Below are 19,327 nucleotides of genomic sequence, written 5' to 3'. Positions count from 1 at the left end.
TCTGTCACGCCAGACTGCAAACGAAGCTAAGGTGAACAGCTTCGAGCCTGGAAGGAAGTTCCCTCTTATTCAGGGTAGCTCATATCTCTAGAGCCTGTTTTTAATCATAACTCCTATAAGCTCATTACATAGCTGATGTTTTACTACTTGGAGAGTAGTTGCCAACTGGATGGAAAGCTGATTTGGTATTTTCCAGTTGATGGGAAAGTTTTCTGAAGGACATTTGCATGAGCAGCACAACAGCTTAGCTTGAGCCTTCCTAGAAATGAAACACAGCTTCCATTAAATGCACTCACGGGCTTTAGGCGGTGTGAGGCTCATGCCAAAACTCGAGGAAACCCTCAAACTGTGCATTAGGGCTGTTTTAGACGTAGCTGGAAAAGGTAATTGCTAAGAGAGGCATATTTTCTTGGAACGGCAGAACAGCCCTGCTACTCATTGGCTTTGTCTCTACTCCTTACCTCTTCAGCTTGTACCAGCCCCCACATCCACCACACACCTTCTTGGAGGTGGAGACAATGCCTTTGTGATGCTGGTGGGTTCCTGGTGCTCTGGGATATGACTTGTGCCAACATGTCCTGCAACACAGTGTTATGGACTGCTCAGCCTTGATGTGGCAAGATAGTTTTGTCTGCATCCCTGAGCAGCTTTGAGCGAGCTCAAAGCTTGGCACTTCTTTGTGAAGTCCCTTTGGCATAGCTGATTGCACAAGCAGATCCAGATACTCCTGAAGTGGAACTTGTTTATAACAAAACACCCAACTATGTTAATCTGAATCTTAAAAGAAGATAGAAAATAAAGATAGACCGCTGTCATGCCGCCTCTTGGTTTTGTTCTTACTGGGGGGTAGCTTCAGCTGTATCCAATCCTCAATGAAGTAATTGCAGCCCCTGCCTCAGTGTGGGCCGGCATGAACTGTATTTAATTGATACCAATAGGACCAAGGTCTCGGAAACAGGATTTGGCTTAAGGTTAGAGTGTGGAAGAAAAGAACCCTCTTTTCAGCTGCAATATGGTACCTTGAGCGCTGATGGCAGAGAAAGCATGACCTGTCCGAGCAGGGGAGACAGAAAACACTGCATGTTTCTCTCCTCTTGTGCTTCTGTAGGCCACACTGCAATAAAGAGAACAGCTGGCTGATTTCTCCATGGCAGTTTGGCAATCCTATCAAAGGGGATTTCTCTGCATGGCTATGTGAGGGATGAAGAGACAGATTAATTTGTCAAGGATGCCCCAAGATGAGTACGTTTTTGGCCCTATTTTCCTGTTGTGAGTAGTGAGCAGAATCCAGTGAACAGGGCATATATTCTGCTAATACTGAACATCTTAAAAATCTTATATTATTGTGTAACATGAAGCAGAAAAATTATTCTTACAAAGAAAAAAAGCTGAGCTGGTCAGATAAGATTGGATATTGCAGTGAAATAAGTAGGGCTCCTTGTCTCAATCTCCAGACACTTCCAAGGCTGAAGAACTGAAGACTATTTGGTTCATTAGTGGAATGTCTGTTCAGCTTGAATCTAATACTTGATCGTGCTGTGGCCAGACTCTGAGCCAGAGTAAATACATTAAATTTGGTGTTTCTTTCATTCTTGACCTATGGCCCTGCTTTGTGAAACACTTAGTTGCTTAAAGAATGAAAGAATCTACAGAAGTGAGAGTTGTAACATGGAGAGGGAGTGAAGCCATTGGAAATTCTCTTTGTCACAGGTGAGAAGGTAGGAGAAAAGCAGCATTCTTCAGCTTTATTTTTTTATGGCCAAAACAAGTTAAGTCTACCAGATTCTTCTGGCTCTCTGATCAGGCCTGAGGTGCTTGGGTGTGATGACAATAACGCTTAGTCATGATCACAATGTTATTTGTCCTGTACACAGCCGGGTTTCCTACTTGGATACTGCGTGTCTCAATGGGGAGGTTTGGGCATTCTTCAGAGATGCAGCAGGAAAAGCGAAAGATCTCACCTTGTCTTACCTGGTTCAGCTGAATTACAGTCCCAGCAATCACAGCATACAAAAATTATTCCTCAACAGGGAGGAAGAGAGGATGAGAGAGAGAGAGAGAGAGAGAGAGAGAGGCAGGAAGGAAGGAAGGAAGGAAGGAAGGAAGGAAGGAAGGGAGGACGGAAGGAAGGAGGAAGGGAAAGGAAGGAAAGGAAGGAAAAAAGAAAGAACAGACAGAAAGAAAGATACAGATAAGACAGAAATAAACGAAGAAAGCAAATAAGAAACTAACCGAATACCGAACGTACACGCCAGACATAAAGAAAACAACAAAGAAAGAAAGAAAGAAAGAAAGAGAAAGAAAGAAAGAAAAGAAAGAAAGAAAGAAAGGAGGTGTTGCCTGACAGCACAGGACCAGTCAAAAGCTGGGAAGCTCCACACTGACTTCAGCAGAGGGTAAAAAGTGTTTCAGTCCTAACCAAAGCACTGCTGAGTTTTTAATTAAAAACACCCCCAAACAGCTGTGAGTTATGCCCAATAAGTTTAATAACTGAGGAAACTATAGCAAGTGACAACTACAAAATACAAAGCAGACATGAAAATTGATGGCATAAAAGTGGGAAGGAATAGTGTCCAAAATGAAAACTGAAAGCAAAATACACTTAACAGAGGATCTGGGTTCCGATATAACACACACAGTCACATACAACACCGCATTAGTAACAGCACACACGGATACTTGATATACTGGGGGTTTTCACAGTTCTCCACTCCATCCCAGATGACAAGTGAATTGATGTTTTCACTCTCTTACATAAATTCTTGTGCACACAACATCATCAGCACCAAAGGTCTGGAAAAGAAATAAAAATCAATCAGAAGAGATAGAACCATCAAACATGTCACACCATTTCAAAGTGTTGTTTTTACTAAAGTAACTCGTTCTACAGCAGAAATACTTTTTCTTACGTCTTTTGACACATTAGAGTAAAGAAAGAAGTCATTTTGAAAGAGGAATGCAATGTAAATGACCTGCTTTTCAAGGCAGGATAGATTTTGTCAGAATAGTAAATGATGCATAAATTCTCTTTTTCTGTAGTTTCTTGGCATGAATTGACAGATAAACATGAGAAAATAAAGTGAAATTGGAATGTACTGTTGTTATATTTAGAAACAGTTGCTGCACTTTGAACTAGAAATGCTGAGAGTGGAATTCAGATGGTATGTTCGAAACGTATTCTTTGATATTTGCAGATATAAATCCAAGCAGGTAAATGAAGTCAGTGGAAAAAAGATGAAGACCAGAAGGATGTACACCTGTAAACATAACGCTGCTGCAAGTGGCTGGCAGCCCATGCTGGGATACCAAACCCTCTCTTCCAGGATGGAGTGTTGGCAGTGTCAATGACAACCCTCCTTAGGAACCCTGAACCAGTGAGTTTGTTAACCATGATAAGGACATGGAATGCCCTACAGTGATTGTGGGGCTGTCCGAGAAAGCCACCTGAATCCCAATGTGTTTGTAATTTCAGGTCTGGCAGACTAAAATTTAAGCAATTAAGCATGAAGGAAACAATAGGGGCAAGAGTGAGGAACTAGAGATTGCAAAAAACTTCACAATCAGCTATGCTGACAGAAGGTTTTTGAGCTCAGCACTAATGAGCTCTGAGGTGGGACGTCTGGCTGTGGTCACTGCCAAAGTCTCACTGAAAAGCATGCAGTAAGAACTACTCCAGTGCGTTATGAAAATTCAGCTGGGCTATTTCTTTTAATGCTTTCTACACCTGTTTTGGCCAATACGTTGCAAAGACTTGGCTTTAAAACTGACTCTGGCTTATATTTCATTCGCTTCATTGGGGACATAAGTCTGTTAGTATTTTGGAGATACAGACTTTGGGTTTTGCATATCAATATCATACCAGTGCTTAATACATGTTTTTAGATTCTACATGAATACATCTGAAAATGAACATTAAAGGATGTGGATAGTTCTCTGCTGTCCACAGCACCAGCTGCAAATACCCTTATTATGGCTTCCTTCAACATTTCCAAATTATCCACAAAGGCAAAATTATTTCAGCAGGAGTTTTGCCAGAGAGAGGAAGTAAGAGTCGAGACCATCCAGGGCTCGAGGTTTTCTATGGAGACTGTAAGATCCCTGCAACAGTGATTGTCTTTCACATTCAGGCACTGCTGAGCACAGGGAGGTTTGGGTCTCCTGCTGCTACCTCAACACGAATCATAGACAGTAGTAAAACAGTTCCTGTGTAGTGTTTTCCCAGAGCTGGCACAGCCCCAGTCTGAGTGTTGGAGCTGCACAGCCATGCAGCCGCATCCCGAGATGGGAGTGGGTGCCACATCAGCCAGTTCTAACGAGAAAGGCTGCAGCAGCCGTGTGCCAAAACTCATGTAACCTTCCTGACAGATTCACATCTGTTCTGGGATCGCGGCACACAAAGCAGTAACACGGAGACAAAGGGGTCTGCTGTGCGGAGTTGCTCTTCAGACCTCGAGCGGCTTGTTTATTCTTTTATTTTTATATATTTGTGGGTCTGGTTGTGGACTGGTTTCTGGGGTTACTATCCTTCACCCTACTGGCCAGACCAGCTGTCAGTTACATTATTTTCAGGCTAGAAGTATGTAAACAAAGGACAGGGAACGAAAACAAAAGGTTTGTTTATATTCCCATGCGTGAGAAAAGTGAAAACTGCTCTTAATATTGTGCAGAAACTAAAGAAACTGACTCCATCTTATGAACAAGTAGGAGGCTTTAAAAAAACTCAAAAAAACCCAGGGTGACAGTGTTCTTTCAGGCAAGTTGAGAAACTCCTTCCCCTAAAGCTGTGCAACAGCAGTTATTCTCAGAAGAGATCAGCAGTTCTACTGAGAAGGAACACTGCAGGGAAGAGTAGATTGAAATAGATGTGATTCACCCTGCAGGGGAGCCGCTGTAGATCTGTCTGTCTGAAATTGCTGTGACCAGCTCTAAGACTGTGCTCCTGGGAAGAGCTTGCTCCTAAGACATCAGTGCAGTCTGACTGGCAGCTTCCTTGGAAGATTCACAGGAGGAAGTGTGGAAATAAAGATTAAAATTTGTGGAGGAAGAAGAAAGACCTAAGACTTTCTGGTAAAGCTCAGTAGTATGGGTGGGTAGCAGCCCCACAGACTGGCTGCTGTGCACTCAGTCACAGCTCAGCGTGTCTGCAGCACAGGACACAGGCTCCTCATTTTGTACTTCCAACATCCAGCTCCAGCTACACTTCTGGGCTTCCAAAAATTCCAGGCAAAGGACTACGTTCAAATTACTCTAGACAAAAATCAAATGCAGAAAACATGGACATATTCAGGGAACCCAAATTTAAAAAAATCAGTTGCTACACCCAAGAATGCCGCAACACACCAGTCTCACCATCTGGAAGATCACTATAATTTAACACAAGAATGTCTTTAAATCTAGATTGCAAAGAGATAGAAATCATTCAAGGCACAATTACAATTATTCTGGAGTACCATGTAACCACTTGATACCTCTCAAACAACTGAGACAGCCTTTACTTGAAGACCCAGCTTAGGTCATGTGGCCTCTGACCTGTTTCAGGAATAAGCTGCATCTTTTGGCACTTAGATTTCATACCTTATACACATTCAGATGATTAACAATGCAATTAAAGCACATAAATAAAAGGCTTTAATGTCACGGTTATGTACAGGTTTAAATGTGGACTTATACAAAAGGTGTATTTCTATCTTATTGTGACTTACTATCATTTGTTGATAAAACTCCACTCAGTGTGACTAAAGAAAGCAAGGAGGAAGGAACGTGTTCAAACTTGCCGCATTCTTTTTCTTGTGGTAACTCACAGAAATGTCTGATGTACAGCTGGGCCCCGGGGAGGGGCCAAATCCAAAGAGTGTTGTTCCTCTATTCTTCACACTTAAATCGTTGTATTTGGCGGTAGAATAAAGCAGTTTAGTGTCTATGGTTCTAATTCTAGACTCAAAAGGAGTGATAGTCCCTGTTCCAATAAGCAGACTTTAAAGATTTCCATGACCCAAAGCTGTAGAACTTCCAAATGAAAAGAGAATGAGCAATCCTGGCTATTTGGTGGTGAAGTTCCATCAAAGCAACTAAAAAAAGGGCAATGCTACCATACCGCAATTCAGATGTAACAAGAAGATGCAGGATTTTCAAATACCACCTTCTAATCAGCTTGGAAGGGTCCCATTTATCTCATAAAATGCTGCAAGGCAAGGCTTCTATCTAAATCTAAAATAGGATTTTAAATGTGCAACGACTGCAAATTACAGAATTGTTTTCTTCACTTAGCTTGTCATAATCTGTAGCTAAGAGTCCAAAAGCACACTGCAAACAAAGCCCTGAGCAGGGGGATAATCCAATAAATTGACCTCTCTCAGTTCACTCAAAATCTGATGACCACTTACATCATGAGAGATTAAAAGAGAATTACAGGGCAGTAATATATTTCTGTAGGAGTAAATCTGCTTTTTGAAGGCCTTCTTTATAAACATTTGCTGAGGAGCCTTTGTGGTAAGTGGAGCACACAGTACGGTGAGGAAGACTGTCATTGAAACAATCACCTGGGAAAGATCACTTCTGCCAGTGTATGCAAAAATCCCTTTATCTGCTCGTGACTGATCAAAATGCAGAGGCAACTTACAGAAGGAAGACAGAATCCATCAGCAAACTGATGGAGAAAAGAAGGTATTACTGAAACGAATCCTCAGAAAATGCTTTGTCCTTGTGCAAGCTTCCATGTTATCTAGAATAAAGATATATAAATCTTCACAGCAAGGGATGTTGCTTATTTCTATTCTCCTCCCGACTTCCATGATATTGAGGAAAGAAGTTGATCCTTACGAGGCCATAGTCACTTAACGTGCAGCCCCCACTTTCAAACGTGGCTATTAATAGCAAATCACCCAATCCCCAGCCTCATGTTCCTCAGGATATCAATTGACAGCACCATGCAAAATTAGGTGATTTCTCAAGGAGCCTAAATGTCAATATTTGTGTTTGAGCACTGCTGTATTATTGAGTTTCCTCAAAGTCATGCAGTAAATGAATGACAGAGATCTGAGACAATGGTATCTCCCGGTTACAGCTGAAAGCCAGAGGACATCTAAGCTACAAGTGATATTACAAAAGGCTGCGTTCGGGATTGGGTGCAGCCAAAATGCAAATGGCTTTGGCTTTTTCCTTTGTTTGGGATGTGATCCAGACGAGGTTGCAGTAGTGAGCAGGGGCTGTAGATCCCTAAGCCTCCTTGTAAATCTGCTCGTGGCAAAGAGTAAATTAAAGCATTAGGCCCATGCAACACACGCGTGCATTAATTCAGGCTTCTGAACTTCTGTCAAGGCTGCTCTAATGAGGACAGCAGCAACTCCCTCATTCTGAGCTTGATATGACTAGACCCTTCTTTTGGTAATTGATTCTGTATAAGATCACGCTCCAAAAGTTATTGAACAGTTAAACACTTTGTTAGTTTGACGCTGTTTCATACAAGGCTTAGGCACATGGTGCATTTTGGCATTCCGCTGCAAAATCTCTTTCCAAATCTGCATTGACCCTTCTTACCTACTATGTTTAATTTCAGAACCCAGCCAAATAATTTAAAAAATGTTCACTCGCTCATCTAGGCTCCACAGTTCACCAGTTTTAATCAACTATGGCATGATTTTTCTGAGGAGGGAATGTAGAATAGAAACCACACTCGAACCCCCACCAATGTTCTGATCTTTGACCCTTGTTACAATTGATTCTGAGAACCCCTGTGTGATAGGTGAACTGTGTAAAATGTGGTCAGAGGCTGTTTTTAAAGGCCCTCTTCAGTAATCATCCACTTCAAAATGTTTGCGTGTTACAGATTAAACATAAATCTATAGAGACACGAGCAGCCGTGAAAGCAGCAATGCACCTAAAATTTGAATATAAATGTCTCATTTGAATATCCAATATTTGTAAGCAGTATCCTTTAACTTTGCAAAGAGCAGACCTTTTGTTCTTCTGACTTACATAAGTGATTGATAGCTCATTAATGTCCCTGACAAAAACACACAGTGACAACAAAAACATTATGAGTATAATAAGGGGAAGAAAAGGCACTTAATTCCAGATCATAATTTTCAAACAAATAAAAATATATATTTTTGTGTTATATTCTGATCTCGATTGCTCAAATGCTAATCCAAGTATAGTTCTTGAATGCAGAATTGTAAATATAGATATCCTGACTCTGTGTATGCATTACAATCCTAAAGTACAATACAATATAAAGATACAGTCAAGACAAATAAATGTGGACTTTGGTGAGGAACTACCCTTTCCATCCTCCCTTGCTTGCACATTCCATGTAGTTTTTATCTACATTGTTCAGTAATTCTAAAAATGCAGTGCTGAAATCCCAGCAAGTGTATCAGATGAGGTTAGAAAAAACAACTCTGATAAAAGAACTTGCAATGTTCTAGTTTTAGATCAATGTTCTAGTTTTGAGACCATCTTTTTTATAAAGCAAAACTTGATCCTTCTTCCCTTCCTTGGCTGAAAGAATGCTTTTTTTTTAACAGGACTTCAGGCTTACTTCTGTCATTGTATGAGCCAAATATTATTTATCTATTAATAAGTGCAATTTTATTCTCCATGCTGCAAGGAACTAAGGAGAACTGAAGGCAACTGAAGGTAAAGAAAACCTTTGCTAACTGAATAGTTGTTCTCAGCATCTGTGTACCAGAGGAAAAGATGTGACTTGGAAGACCATCATTTTACTCCAAGGAAATGTCTTTGAAGAACATAAGGAATTCTTCTGCCAGGATGTAAGAAAGATTGATAATTATAGAGTAATATGGTTTCTATTTTAGCTCTGTGGTAGTCATGGCAATTAAACACTGATTTTATTTTTTTTAAATTATATGGGATAATAAATGCATTTTATTTAATATGCTGTGTTGGAGAGAAAAATATATCCTTTACACTAGGAAAATACCATAATCAAATGGATCCCCTAAGCAATGCAGCATTTTAGATCAAAATTATGTGGCAAAGCTCCAACATTTATGCAGTCAATACTAACAGAGTCAAACTAATTCCTTACCCCCTGCCTGTTACCCATTACTTTCTTCAATTCATGCCTCAGTCTAACACAGTTTACATTCCTTCTTCAAACTGATTTCAAATTGGGTATGACTTTTCTTGGTTTCTTCTGCAAATGCATCTAATAGCAAATAAGGAATCTCAAGACTTCTTGAAAGATTTCTTTGGATAGAGAAACAGAAGCAGAGCCTTACTTAAGCACATCAGAGAGAATAAAGGAACAGAAAACATTTCTTAGGTAAGAAGGGAGATTTGAGAAGAGTCAAGGTGGGAATCATTAACTATTTGAAGCAATATGAGCAGCAAAACAGAATGAGAATGGATTTACAGACCTAAAGATCCCTAAGAAAGCTCTGAGAGTGGAAGAAGAAAGAAAGAAAGAAGACAAGAGATCTCTTCTTATTGTGATATTGGTTTTGAAGAAGTAAGGTGTAACTCAGGCCCAAGGAAATCTGCCAAGCAAAAAATAAAATAATCTAATGTTGAATCTTTGTTCACTGGAGTGATGAAAAACCCAACCACAGTGGAGAGGCAAGAGATCAAAAGAGTCTTCTCACTAAGGGCTCTTATTCCTACCTTGTTCCCTTTTATAGCTGCTGAACACACCCCAGCCAATGCCTTCAAACAGCAAAGCTTCTAAAGCCCAATTCTCTGAAGGAATGTTCTGGGGGTTTTAAATTAGGGACCACAGACAAGAAAATGTAGTTTTTCCTCTTCTGTCTTTCTCCAAACAGCAGAACCTTGTGTTGCCTCCCAGAAGGGTTAATTTTGGCTTTTCAGCTTCTGCAAAGGACGAGGGGTCTCACACTACCATTACTCCCAGAAACACCTCATTGCTAAGATTTTGGCTGTCAGATCTTGAATGTCAACCCACATATTTAAAAGATCTGTACATTCAGCCTATCATGGGTTGGCACAGTTTTGTTCTCTGGTTATAGAGAAATGTGAAATGTTTTTCCCTGCCATGACCGTGAAGTGGTTTTGGGAGGGGAGGACAGGGACCTATCAAAAGCTGGCCAAGATATTGGCAATAAGGAATGTCAATGCGACTTTGGAAAGGACATTTAAAATTAATCTGCAGCAGCTCTCTCACTTTGGAATCAGCCATGAGGTAACATCGTGGGCGGCGGCTGGCCCGGGCCGGGCCCTGCTGCCCCTCTGTGTGCCTGGGCCGGGCCCGGCCGGGTGTCTGAGGGCCGCTGCCCGCACAGGGAGAGCCTGGGCCGGCTGAGCCCTTTCCCCTGCTGCCGGCAGGGAAGAGGCAGCTGCAGCTCGGCAGTGCCGGCCACGTGCTCGGACCGCGGCAGAAGGGGCCAAGCCATGGCCCAGCTTAATCACCGCTGGCAGCAGAGAAAGCAAGCCTGCAGCTCCAGAACAACTCTGAGCGGGACCGCCTTAGAGGAGACCTAGGGGTGGAAAAAAGGACATTTACCAGCTTCCTCCATCAGCACAGCTTTGCATTTCCTTCAGCCTCATGCAGCCTTGGTGCTTACACGTGGCCCTTGCAGGCCCGGGCGGATTTAACCCTTTCCTAGCAACACAGAACTTTTAAAGCACAACTCTTCCTTGAGAGAAAGAAGAAAGAAAACAGAGGGTACATGGAACAGCCATTGTATGAACTCAGTTAGATTAGAAGTGAAAGAACTAATAATATTGGAATAGGATTGAAGAAGTGGACATTTTTAACCGGACTTCTCTAAGGTAAACTCTGGAGAAATGGACTGTTCTTTGTAGCATCTTAGTGTTGGTGGGGAGAATGCTAATTCTAATCAAAATTGAGGACTGATGTAATTGAGATTTATTTGAGAACTTTAAAGTCCCCACTCCTGGGTTAAAAGGAGGTCTCAGCCTTTGAGACAAAGATGATTTTAGACTAGAAGTATTTGTAAATAGTACCCCAGATACACTGAGAAGCTCTGCTGATAGAACATCACAGTCTGCAAAAACTCCAGGTGGCAGCAGATGTGTGACATTAAGAGCACTGGACTATTTTGTCTTGTGGAAAATGTCTTTATAAAAAGATCTGAGAGAGACTCTTCTCCTAAAGTAACGAGTGATTATGTCTAAATAGTGAAGCTGACTGAAAATCTCCAGTTGTGTCTTTCTATGTTGTTTAATAAGAAAGTTAATAGTTTGTAGGAGGAGAGAAGTGTGTTTTAAAGTCTCATTGTGTTTTTGTTTAGGTTTTCTTTTTCTCAACTTGTTTTTCATTATTTTAGTGTGTGTTAATAGAACTATTTTTGTTCATTTTTAAGCTTAAGTCTGCTTTGTTTTTTCTCCTAATCTCTCCCTCCCAGAGAAAAAGAATAAATACTAAACCCCCTACATTAATTGGTGTTTCTGCCTGGTTTTATTAAATTAAGACCATTACACAGTCCCATCAGATGAGGGCTAGAAAACACTTGTCCTGAGGACCAATTATTGTCATAATACTTAATAAAGCAAAAGAGGCCACTATGATTAAAGAGGCAGGAGAATGAAACTGTAAATCATATTGAACAGTAAAAAACACAGAGGGAATGATCCAGATCACTTGGAAGCAAATATCAAATTTCATAATGGCCACGGTAAAACCACACATTTCAACCAATGAACATAATTCCAGCTTGCCAGAGACAGGAAGGAGATTGGTCTGGGGAAGTGGAAACCAGAAGAGAGCTAACAAAGCCTTTGCACATAAATCAAGATCATTTCAGGTAAGAGTAGGGAGATGAAATCACTGTAACATCGAGTGCTAGATCACTAGCAAAACAGTACATGCCATTCTGGTTTTCTTAGTTTAGGAGGGAAATTGATAAATTGGAGGGGGTTTATGAAGCACCCAGGTGAACGAAAGCTTTCTTTACATTGAAAGACTCTAGGTCTTCCAGTGGTTTAGCTTCATAACCAGTAAGTTCTTCTAAGAGGTGACTCGATCAGTGGTGTTAAGAGAAGTACTTGCAATAACAAATTTTAGGCATATTATTTAGGTTCTTTCATACACAATATGTAATGACTGGAAGTTGAATCTACACATACATAGATTAAAAGAAATGTGTATATTTTAATGGCAAGGAAATTAACCGGTAAACCAACTTATTGAAAGTTCTGAGTTCCTATAAATGGAAATATTTTAATAAGAAGCAAGTTGTTCTAATTTATTTCCTAATTGGAAAGAATAATTAATTCAGAAAAAGTTCAACAGACTGTGTTAAACAAGAAAAAAGGTTAGATAGCTTTAAATCTTTGAATCACTCTGGTTTCTTATCCAGCTTCATTATTCTTCCCCAGCAGGGTAAGTTCACATTACAATTGCCGGCTGCTTGCAGGAGGCAATTGTATTATGAGCAGCTTTCTTGTTTTGCTCAGAGCAGTGCACTTTATTTAACAGCTGCCCCATCAGCTTGTTACTTAAATAATAAACTACAGAGCTGTATTGTTAGAAAGCTGGAATAGTTAAGAGTTGGGAATATATTTTGTCCACTGCATTTCATCTAAAGATGCAAAGCAGAGATCAAAGTACTTTGCCTCCTAAAGTTTTGTGATAACATAAAGAATTCCAGTGGTAGAGTCAAAAGAAATTATGCAGCATTGGAGTATTCATTCATTAGAAACCAGTGTGATTTCACTAACAGCACAGGTCTATGGGGTGGGTGAACAGTCTCAAGATGTCTGGAATAATATTAACACTTTAGAAGCTTTTTGTTCATACTTGATTAGGTTTGGGTCCTGGTTTTGTTTCAGACACAGTCTTAAAAACAGAACTCCATCTGCTTTAGAGAAACACTGAGGAGGCTGCTTGTTTTTTAAAGTGCAGAGGTTTGGTTAGTGTGATAGTTTGAAATAAAACCTCCCTGCTTTGATGTTTTCTTACCCACCACTCCAGGAGGTTGTCTTCCATGTCCAAACTGATGAGGCGTAACAGTCTAGTCAACTATTTATCCAGAAATCATTACTAAGAACATGCGCAATGAAACGATTCTGAACTCGAGCTGAACGGTGCTATTGTGTCTTTACTCAGGTATGGATACTGGTAAATTAAGATGGAGTGACTACTGAGGGAAGATGCAGCAAAGAGAACTCTAACAGAAGTAAGTAGGATCTGAATAAACGAGCCAGCCGAGATCGAGGGCGGTGGCAGAGGCGCTGCTCAGAACGCCCACAGCCACCCTGCTGCCAGATGGAAGCTCACACACCGCTGGGGGGATGTTGGCTGACAGCAAATAGGCAAATCTCTGTATTTCTAAGGACCTCATGAAGGCAATTCTGAATCTGGCTCGGAGGTGATCAGGGGATTGGGGAAGGTGGTAGAGATATGGGAGGAAATTACGTATTTTTCATAAACAAGAGAGATTAGAGCAGGCTAACAACATGCACATCTTTCCTGCTATATACCATGTGACCGTGGATAAGAAGTGACATTATGCACATGCCTAAAAAGAAGATTCTCCTGAAATTAGGTCAAATGCCTTGATCTCACTTGCACCAGAGAAAATCTGCAATAAATCAAGAAAATTCTTTTATGATGTTGTGAATTTACAGAGCAGAAGTGGCCGACTTGTGATTATTCTACCAGTACAAGTATGGTTAAACTTTTAACAATCAAATGCAAGTCAGAACATGCATATATCTCCATTTGTTTAAAAAAACAATAAAAAGAAAGGAAAAAAGGCAATGTATTAATTGTAGGGTAGAGGATTATGAAAATGGTAGTGTTCCAGATGGATTTATGTAAGAAAAACTAATAACTCATACTATGTGGTAAAAAGAAACCTGTTAATATGGTGCATACATTGAGCAGGTTCAAGATTCTTACCAAAATCAGCTCATCATTAGCTAATTCTCGAGTCCAGTATGTTTTGGGACCATCTCCCTCAATAAGAGTTTGTTTGCAATAGATCTTGTTTTCATTCTCCCAAGTGGCCAAACTCTGCAGGCAAGAAAACCATTAGGAAACACATTAATTATATTCCTGAGCAGCATGAGACAGAGACAACAATGAGCAGTAGTGAGAATAATTGCTCCACTAAAGGAGCAACACATAGATAGATAAAGGCAAAAGAAAAAAAGTCATCAGTGGAAAGTGAAATAAAAATTAAGGTACGATGGGGAATTTTGGAAAGAGGTATATATTAGTAACAAAGTAGTTGCAAATGTGTCTTTTCAGTGTGAAGCCACTCAGTTTCCATCAAATGCTTTATGCTGAAAAATGTAATTTAGGAACATGTTAATGTCGTGTCCACATTCCCAAGCATCTTTGTTACACATATGATTTGATCTGAGATGTTATTTATCCCTACAAAATCCCCTAAGAATAAAAGCATAAACAATGGTATATATGATATTGTGGTCATAAATAACGCAGTATTTGTCACTTACAATCTTTCCCACTCTATGGCACTGTGCCAGGTTAACTGTGTATTAAACATATTGAGTTAACAAACCAGAATAAATCACAGCTAAATTAAAGAAACATTGTTAGAATTCAAGCGTTTGTGACATTACTTTTTTAAGGTTGTAAATCTGGAGACTGAAATACCCTTGGGCATTTTTCAAAGCATTTGAATAATGAATATGAAACCACTGAGAAATAAAAGAATCTGAAAGGACAGGATTTTGTTTAACTTCGAGAAACAGGCAAGCCCTGTCTGTTGCTTGCTCTGTTTCACTCAAGCACTGAACTATAACTCCACAGTGCAATGGAACAGCTGTGCAGAAGGATGCCCTGTAATGAATGTTCAAGTAATTGCTTTATAACTACACAGGGGAGACATTTATTAGTCTGTGATCATATACATATACATATACACATACACATACACATGTGTGTGTACGTATGACTAAATTCAAGTTAACACTTCGCAGACTTTCCAAGGGAAAAAAACCCCACCCTTTACTCTGATTTAAAATTAGCTGTTTGCTTTTACAATATTTTTCAAAACAATAGATTTTATAAACCAACAAGCGATCTCAAACAGCAGTTATAGAAGCTGTGCCTTGAAGTGCAACCACGTATGATTCCCTCTTTGTCTGCACAATGGATCAAGTTAGTTGGCAGTACAAAACCCTCCACCTCATAAAGTATATCAAAATCTATCACCACTCAGCGGTTTTGCCAGATACTGCAAACTACATTCTGGAGTATTATTTTATTATCTGTCAGTTTCTGCTCTGTGGCCACATCTTGGTTATATACACACAGCAGTACAACTTATTTCTGAGACTGGACTATAAATAATTTCACAACACATGGAAAAAATTTACTACTTCAGAAAACCCATTTCTTTCAGGTTTTTCCAACTTTCATAGCTTGCAGCCATAATTATTGTTTTTCCATCTGCAGCAATAAATCCTTCTCTAGAAAGCAGGTCACAGTTATCATGTATGCATTATGTATGAAGATGCTTTTGCCGAAAAAAATAAATTAACAAAGCCAGCAACATTTCCTGGACAAACTGTTAGATATACAATAACTCGTCCTAGAGAGCAAATGGATGTTCTAAATATTCACCGATTCTCAGAATCTGCTTCCTTCTTCATAAATTTATGTTGACAGCAATTGAACTGAAGACAGCAAGTACTGAATTTTTAGTGATAAAAATTGTCTCAAAAGCTGACCCATGTATTAGGAGAGATCATATTTTGGGAAGTAGATTATTTCACCAACACTGGACACTTTTAAAACTGGATCCTCATTTGAGATGACAATCCAATAATCTTTATTTGTACTTGTTTAATAAGAGTTTTATATATACTTATATATACTTTATAATTACGAGAGTAAATGGCCAGAAGAAAGCATAACTAACCCATGCCTTCAATAACGGTTTTCAAAAGGCAGCTATGACTGCAGCCCAGTTCCCCAAACCTCAGATCCCACATATCTACACCAGCAAAAACCTGGTGTCAGATGCTGCCAACTGAAATCCCCCTCCATGGCCACAGAAGTGGTTACAAAGGTAGAGGAGCGGGGTCTCACACACAGAATTAAACCCAAGACACTCCAGTGACTGCTCTCTAATGCAGCTCTGCTCAAGGAGATGGTGCAACTGTGGCTGGTACAATCCCAGCTGAAAGCCTGTCTCATGCTGTTAAACAGCTATCTATCAGTAAACCAGACACATGCACTTGGCAAAGGTGTGAAAGAGGATTTCAGCCCCAAACTACAAACAGTCCTGCTTGAGAACTGTGGTCCTGCTTGAGAACTCATCTGATGCAATCTAGGAAAAAGCTATGCCAGATTTGTGCACTAAATCCTGACTCTTGACGTCTCTTGCTCCACCATTTCCCATGTTTCTGTCAGAGACAGAAGGTGGGGAGAGCTTTCACTGCAGCTGAGGTCTTCAGGGGAGACAGAAGCAAAAAGAGAAGAACTAAACCCTGCCAAGCTGGAAACCAGATACCTGAACTCTGCTTTTGGGACCTGTCATGTCCTGTTGCCTTCAGATTTCAATTTTATCCCAAAAGAGGGACAAGAGAAATGGTGATCACCAAGAACCCCCAAGAGTGCTTCTGGTAAGAGGGTGGAGGGCAGCGATGCCGCTGTCTGGGGACACGGGCAGCAGATGTGTTTGTCCCATCTGAAAAGAACTTGGTAACACACACACTCCCCACACGCACGCACATGCCCCAGCTCTCCTCCTACCCTGCACTTTCGGCCGTCCACCGTCTCCTCCTCAAAGCTCTCCCCGATTTTGAAGTTGATCTCAGTGGTGCGGACAGTGGTGGAAGTTTTGATGTAGAACTGGTCCCCGTCCTGGCGGATCTCCACGTGGGGTTTGGAGGCGGCCGCCACCGCCACTTTCCTGAGCATGGCATTAACACCTGGGCGAAGCGGGGAGGAAGCAGAGCTTGAAGTCGCCGGCCGTGCCCTGGACCGATCTCGCCCGGCATCGCGCAGATCGGGGAGCGAGGCGAGAGGCCGGGACCCCGCGCGTAGCCCCGGGGCACCGCTGCGGCGCTCGGGAGCCGCGGCGCTCGGGCAGGCTCCGCACGGCCGGCGCACGGACACGCGGGGCTCTGGGACACAGAACGCCGGCACAGCCCCGCTCCCCGGGCACGGCACCCGTCGGTGAGGCGGGCACCGCTCCGTGCCTCGACCGCCCCTCCCCGGGCAGGGCTCCGAGCCGTGCCCCGCACCGGCGGCAGCGTCTCACGCCCGCGGCCGCGCACGGAGCTCTCCTGCGGCCGCCGCCCCGCGTCCCCTCCCGCTGCCCGGCTCCCCCGCGCCTCACCCAGCGCCTTGAGCAGCTCGTCGAAATTCTCGCTGCTCCTCATCTTCCAAGTGCCGGCGAAGTTGGGCATGGCGGGGCGGGCGCTGCGGTGGGCGGCGGGGACGCGGCGCTGCTGCTCGCTCTCCGGCTCAGGCACCTTGTGAGCGGGGCGGACCGCGGCGGCAACGGCACGGAGAGCCGGGCACACCCACCCGGTCCCCCACCCCTTCCCCCGGGCCAGCACCACGCCGCCAGACAGCCGGCCCCCTCCCAGTCGTGGCCATCCATCCATCCATCCATCCTGCCCTCTCCATCCAATCTGCCCTCTCCATTCATCACCGCTTGCCGCCTGCCTTGCGGGCTCCGCAGCTGCCTCTCCTGGGACTGCCCGAGAACGAGAGCGCGATTGTCAGTTGTCCCGCAAATGAGGTGGATGGTGAGGACTTGATGAAAAGCCCCAGAGGCAGGCAGGGAAAGCAGAGGGCGATCTAACCGGGCTCAGGCTGGGCTGACCCCCCCAGGGCACGGCCGAGGCACAGCAGCCCATCACAGCTCAGCCCGAGCTCCCCAACACTGCTCGCTGGGGCAGCCAGCGGGTCCAAGGGGTACCGGGGAGCACAGCCCTTTCCAGGATAGGGGACTGCTGTAAGGAAACTGTCACTGCCCTGAGCCGAGTCTCCCCTTCGAGAGGGGTGAAGGACAAAGATTCCCAAGGCCTACAGCGTTCCCTCTGAGCTCTGGGGCACCGAAGGCAGCAGGAGGATGTAGGTGCAGAACTGGCATCAGGAAAACAGTGTCCGTGGCGGTCAGAAGCTTTTATGGAGAAACGCAGCAGGCTATTTCACACTTACTTAAATTAACACCGGTGTGCTAAAGATTTGAGCGCTGTTCTGAGCCTCTCGTACTTTCCATGACCATTTCCATTGCTTTTGCTTTGAATTCCTCAGTTTCAGGTCAAAGATGCTGGATTAAAATTCCTTATTGCAGCTGATTTATCAACATGATAAAGTGGAACGGAATTTGACAGGTTAAGGCATATGGAGTTTTCCCGCTGCTATTGTGCATAAGGAAATACTCAAAACATTCAGGGGCCTGTGATTTCCCACTCAGAACAGAGCCAGATGTATTTTAATTGTAGGAAAACATTTGCCGAGCCAACTTCATGGTACATTCACAACCATGCTTCGCTTGTTAGATTCTGTAAAATGAATATGTAGGTTCCTTGAGTTATATGTAAAAAGTGTTTACTCCTGGAAAATGAATAGTTCTGGGAGTCATTTTAGTATATTAGGCAGGATTCTATATATGTTGAAATTTGCTCTCATTTTTTATTCGAGGAAGAATTTCACCTGAGTAAGAACCATAGAGCAGAACCAAGCGTTTGTCTGTTGATTGTCACTCTTTTTCTACTGATTTGTGTTTCTGCCTTTTCAGAAGAACACCCTGGCGATCAGCACAGCTCTTTAACTGAAATATCTTGATGAAAAATCTGGGGTTTTTTCCAGGAAATGAACATTTCAGAGAGAAATATCTGTTTTCAATAATAGGGTTTCTCTAAAAAGAGAAACAGAATGACACAAACAAAAAAACAAAAAACCAGAGCACGAAGCATCCTTCAGTTGTTTTTGTAAATAACAATAAATTAGTCTCCATCTGAAATACTTTGCTGAAAATTTCAAATTGCCTCAAAGAAAAACATTTGTGAAAAAAAGACAGACACACAAAAAAATTCCAATTGCAAGTAGGTTTAAGATTTTCAAGTGTAAGGCTGTAGGCCCAACAAACACATACCAAGCCCATATGTTGAATGAAACACTGAAGAAAAACCCTGCTCAGACCCTCAGCTTCACCTTCCCAACTGCACAACTGAAAGCATGCTACCATGGCCCAGCTTTGCTTCCAGAATCCTGCAGGATGGGTGTACCTGGAGCCCAGAGGAAATGTTATGGCTCACTCTTTGCAGGACAAAGTCCTTAGGTACTTAAGATAATGAGTATGAGCAGCATAAACCAGATGGGAACTCCTGTCTCTACATGAGAAAATAAACTGCCTCAGAAGATTTTAAGGAAGGAAAATTGACCCACTAA

General features: G+C 42.2%; 1 protein-coding gene across 1 annotated transcript; it reads right to left on the bottom strand.

The window, feature by feature from the left end:
- Positions 1-2,462: 2,462 nt before the first annotated feature.
- CRABP1 (cellular retinoic acid binding protein 1) lies at positions 2,463-17,471 on the bottom strand. Its single transcript, XM_040077126.2, has 4 exons — positions 17,262-17,471; positions 16,673-16,851; positions 13,844-13,957; positions 2,463-2,793 (listed from the first exon to the last, which is right to left on the bottom strand). Exons 1-4 carry the CDS (start codon positions 17,329-17,331, stop codon positions 2,743-2,745), a joined length of 414 nt encoding a protein of 137 aa, XP_039933060.1. The 5' UTR covers positions 17,332-17,471; the 3' UTR covers positions 2,463-2,742.
- Positions 17,472-19,327: the final 1,856 nt, after the last annotated feature.

Source organism: Hirundo rustica, chromosome 13 (assembly GCF_015227805.2).
Source record: "Hirundo rustica isolate bHirRus1 chromosome 13, bHirRus1.pri.v3, whole genome shotgun sequence".
Taxonomy (NCBI): Eukaryota; Metazoa; Chordata; class Aves; order Passeriformes; family Hirundinidae; genus Hirundo; species Hirundo rustica.
The sequence above is the reverse complement of the archived record's forward strand: the minus strand, read 5'-3'. Positions and strand labels throughout refer to the sequence as shown.

Coding starts and splice junctions, on each gene's coding strand:
- CRABP1 (XM_040077126.2), bottom strand. CDS start 17,331: ATGCCCAACTTCGCCGGCACTTGGAAGATGAGGAGCAGCGAGAATTTC. Junction 16,852..17,261: donor CGAGCTGCTCAAGGCGCTGG/GTGAGGCGCGGG, acceptor CGCTTCGCCCAG/GTGTTAATGCCATGCTCAGG. Junction 2,794..13,843: donor CTAATGATGAGCTGATTTTG/GTAAGAATCTTG, acceptor TTTCTTTTCCAG/ACCTTTGGTGCTGATGATGT.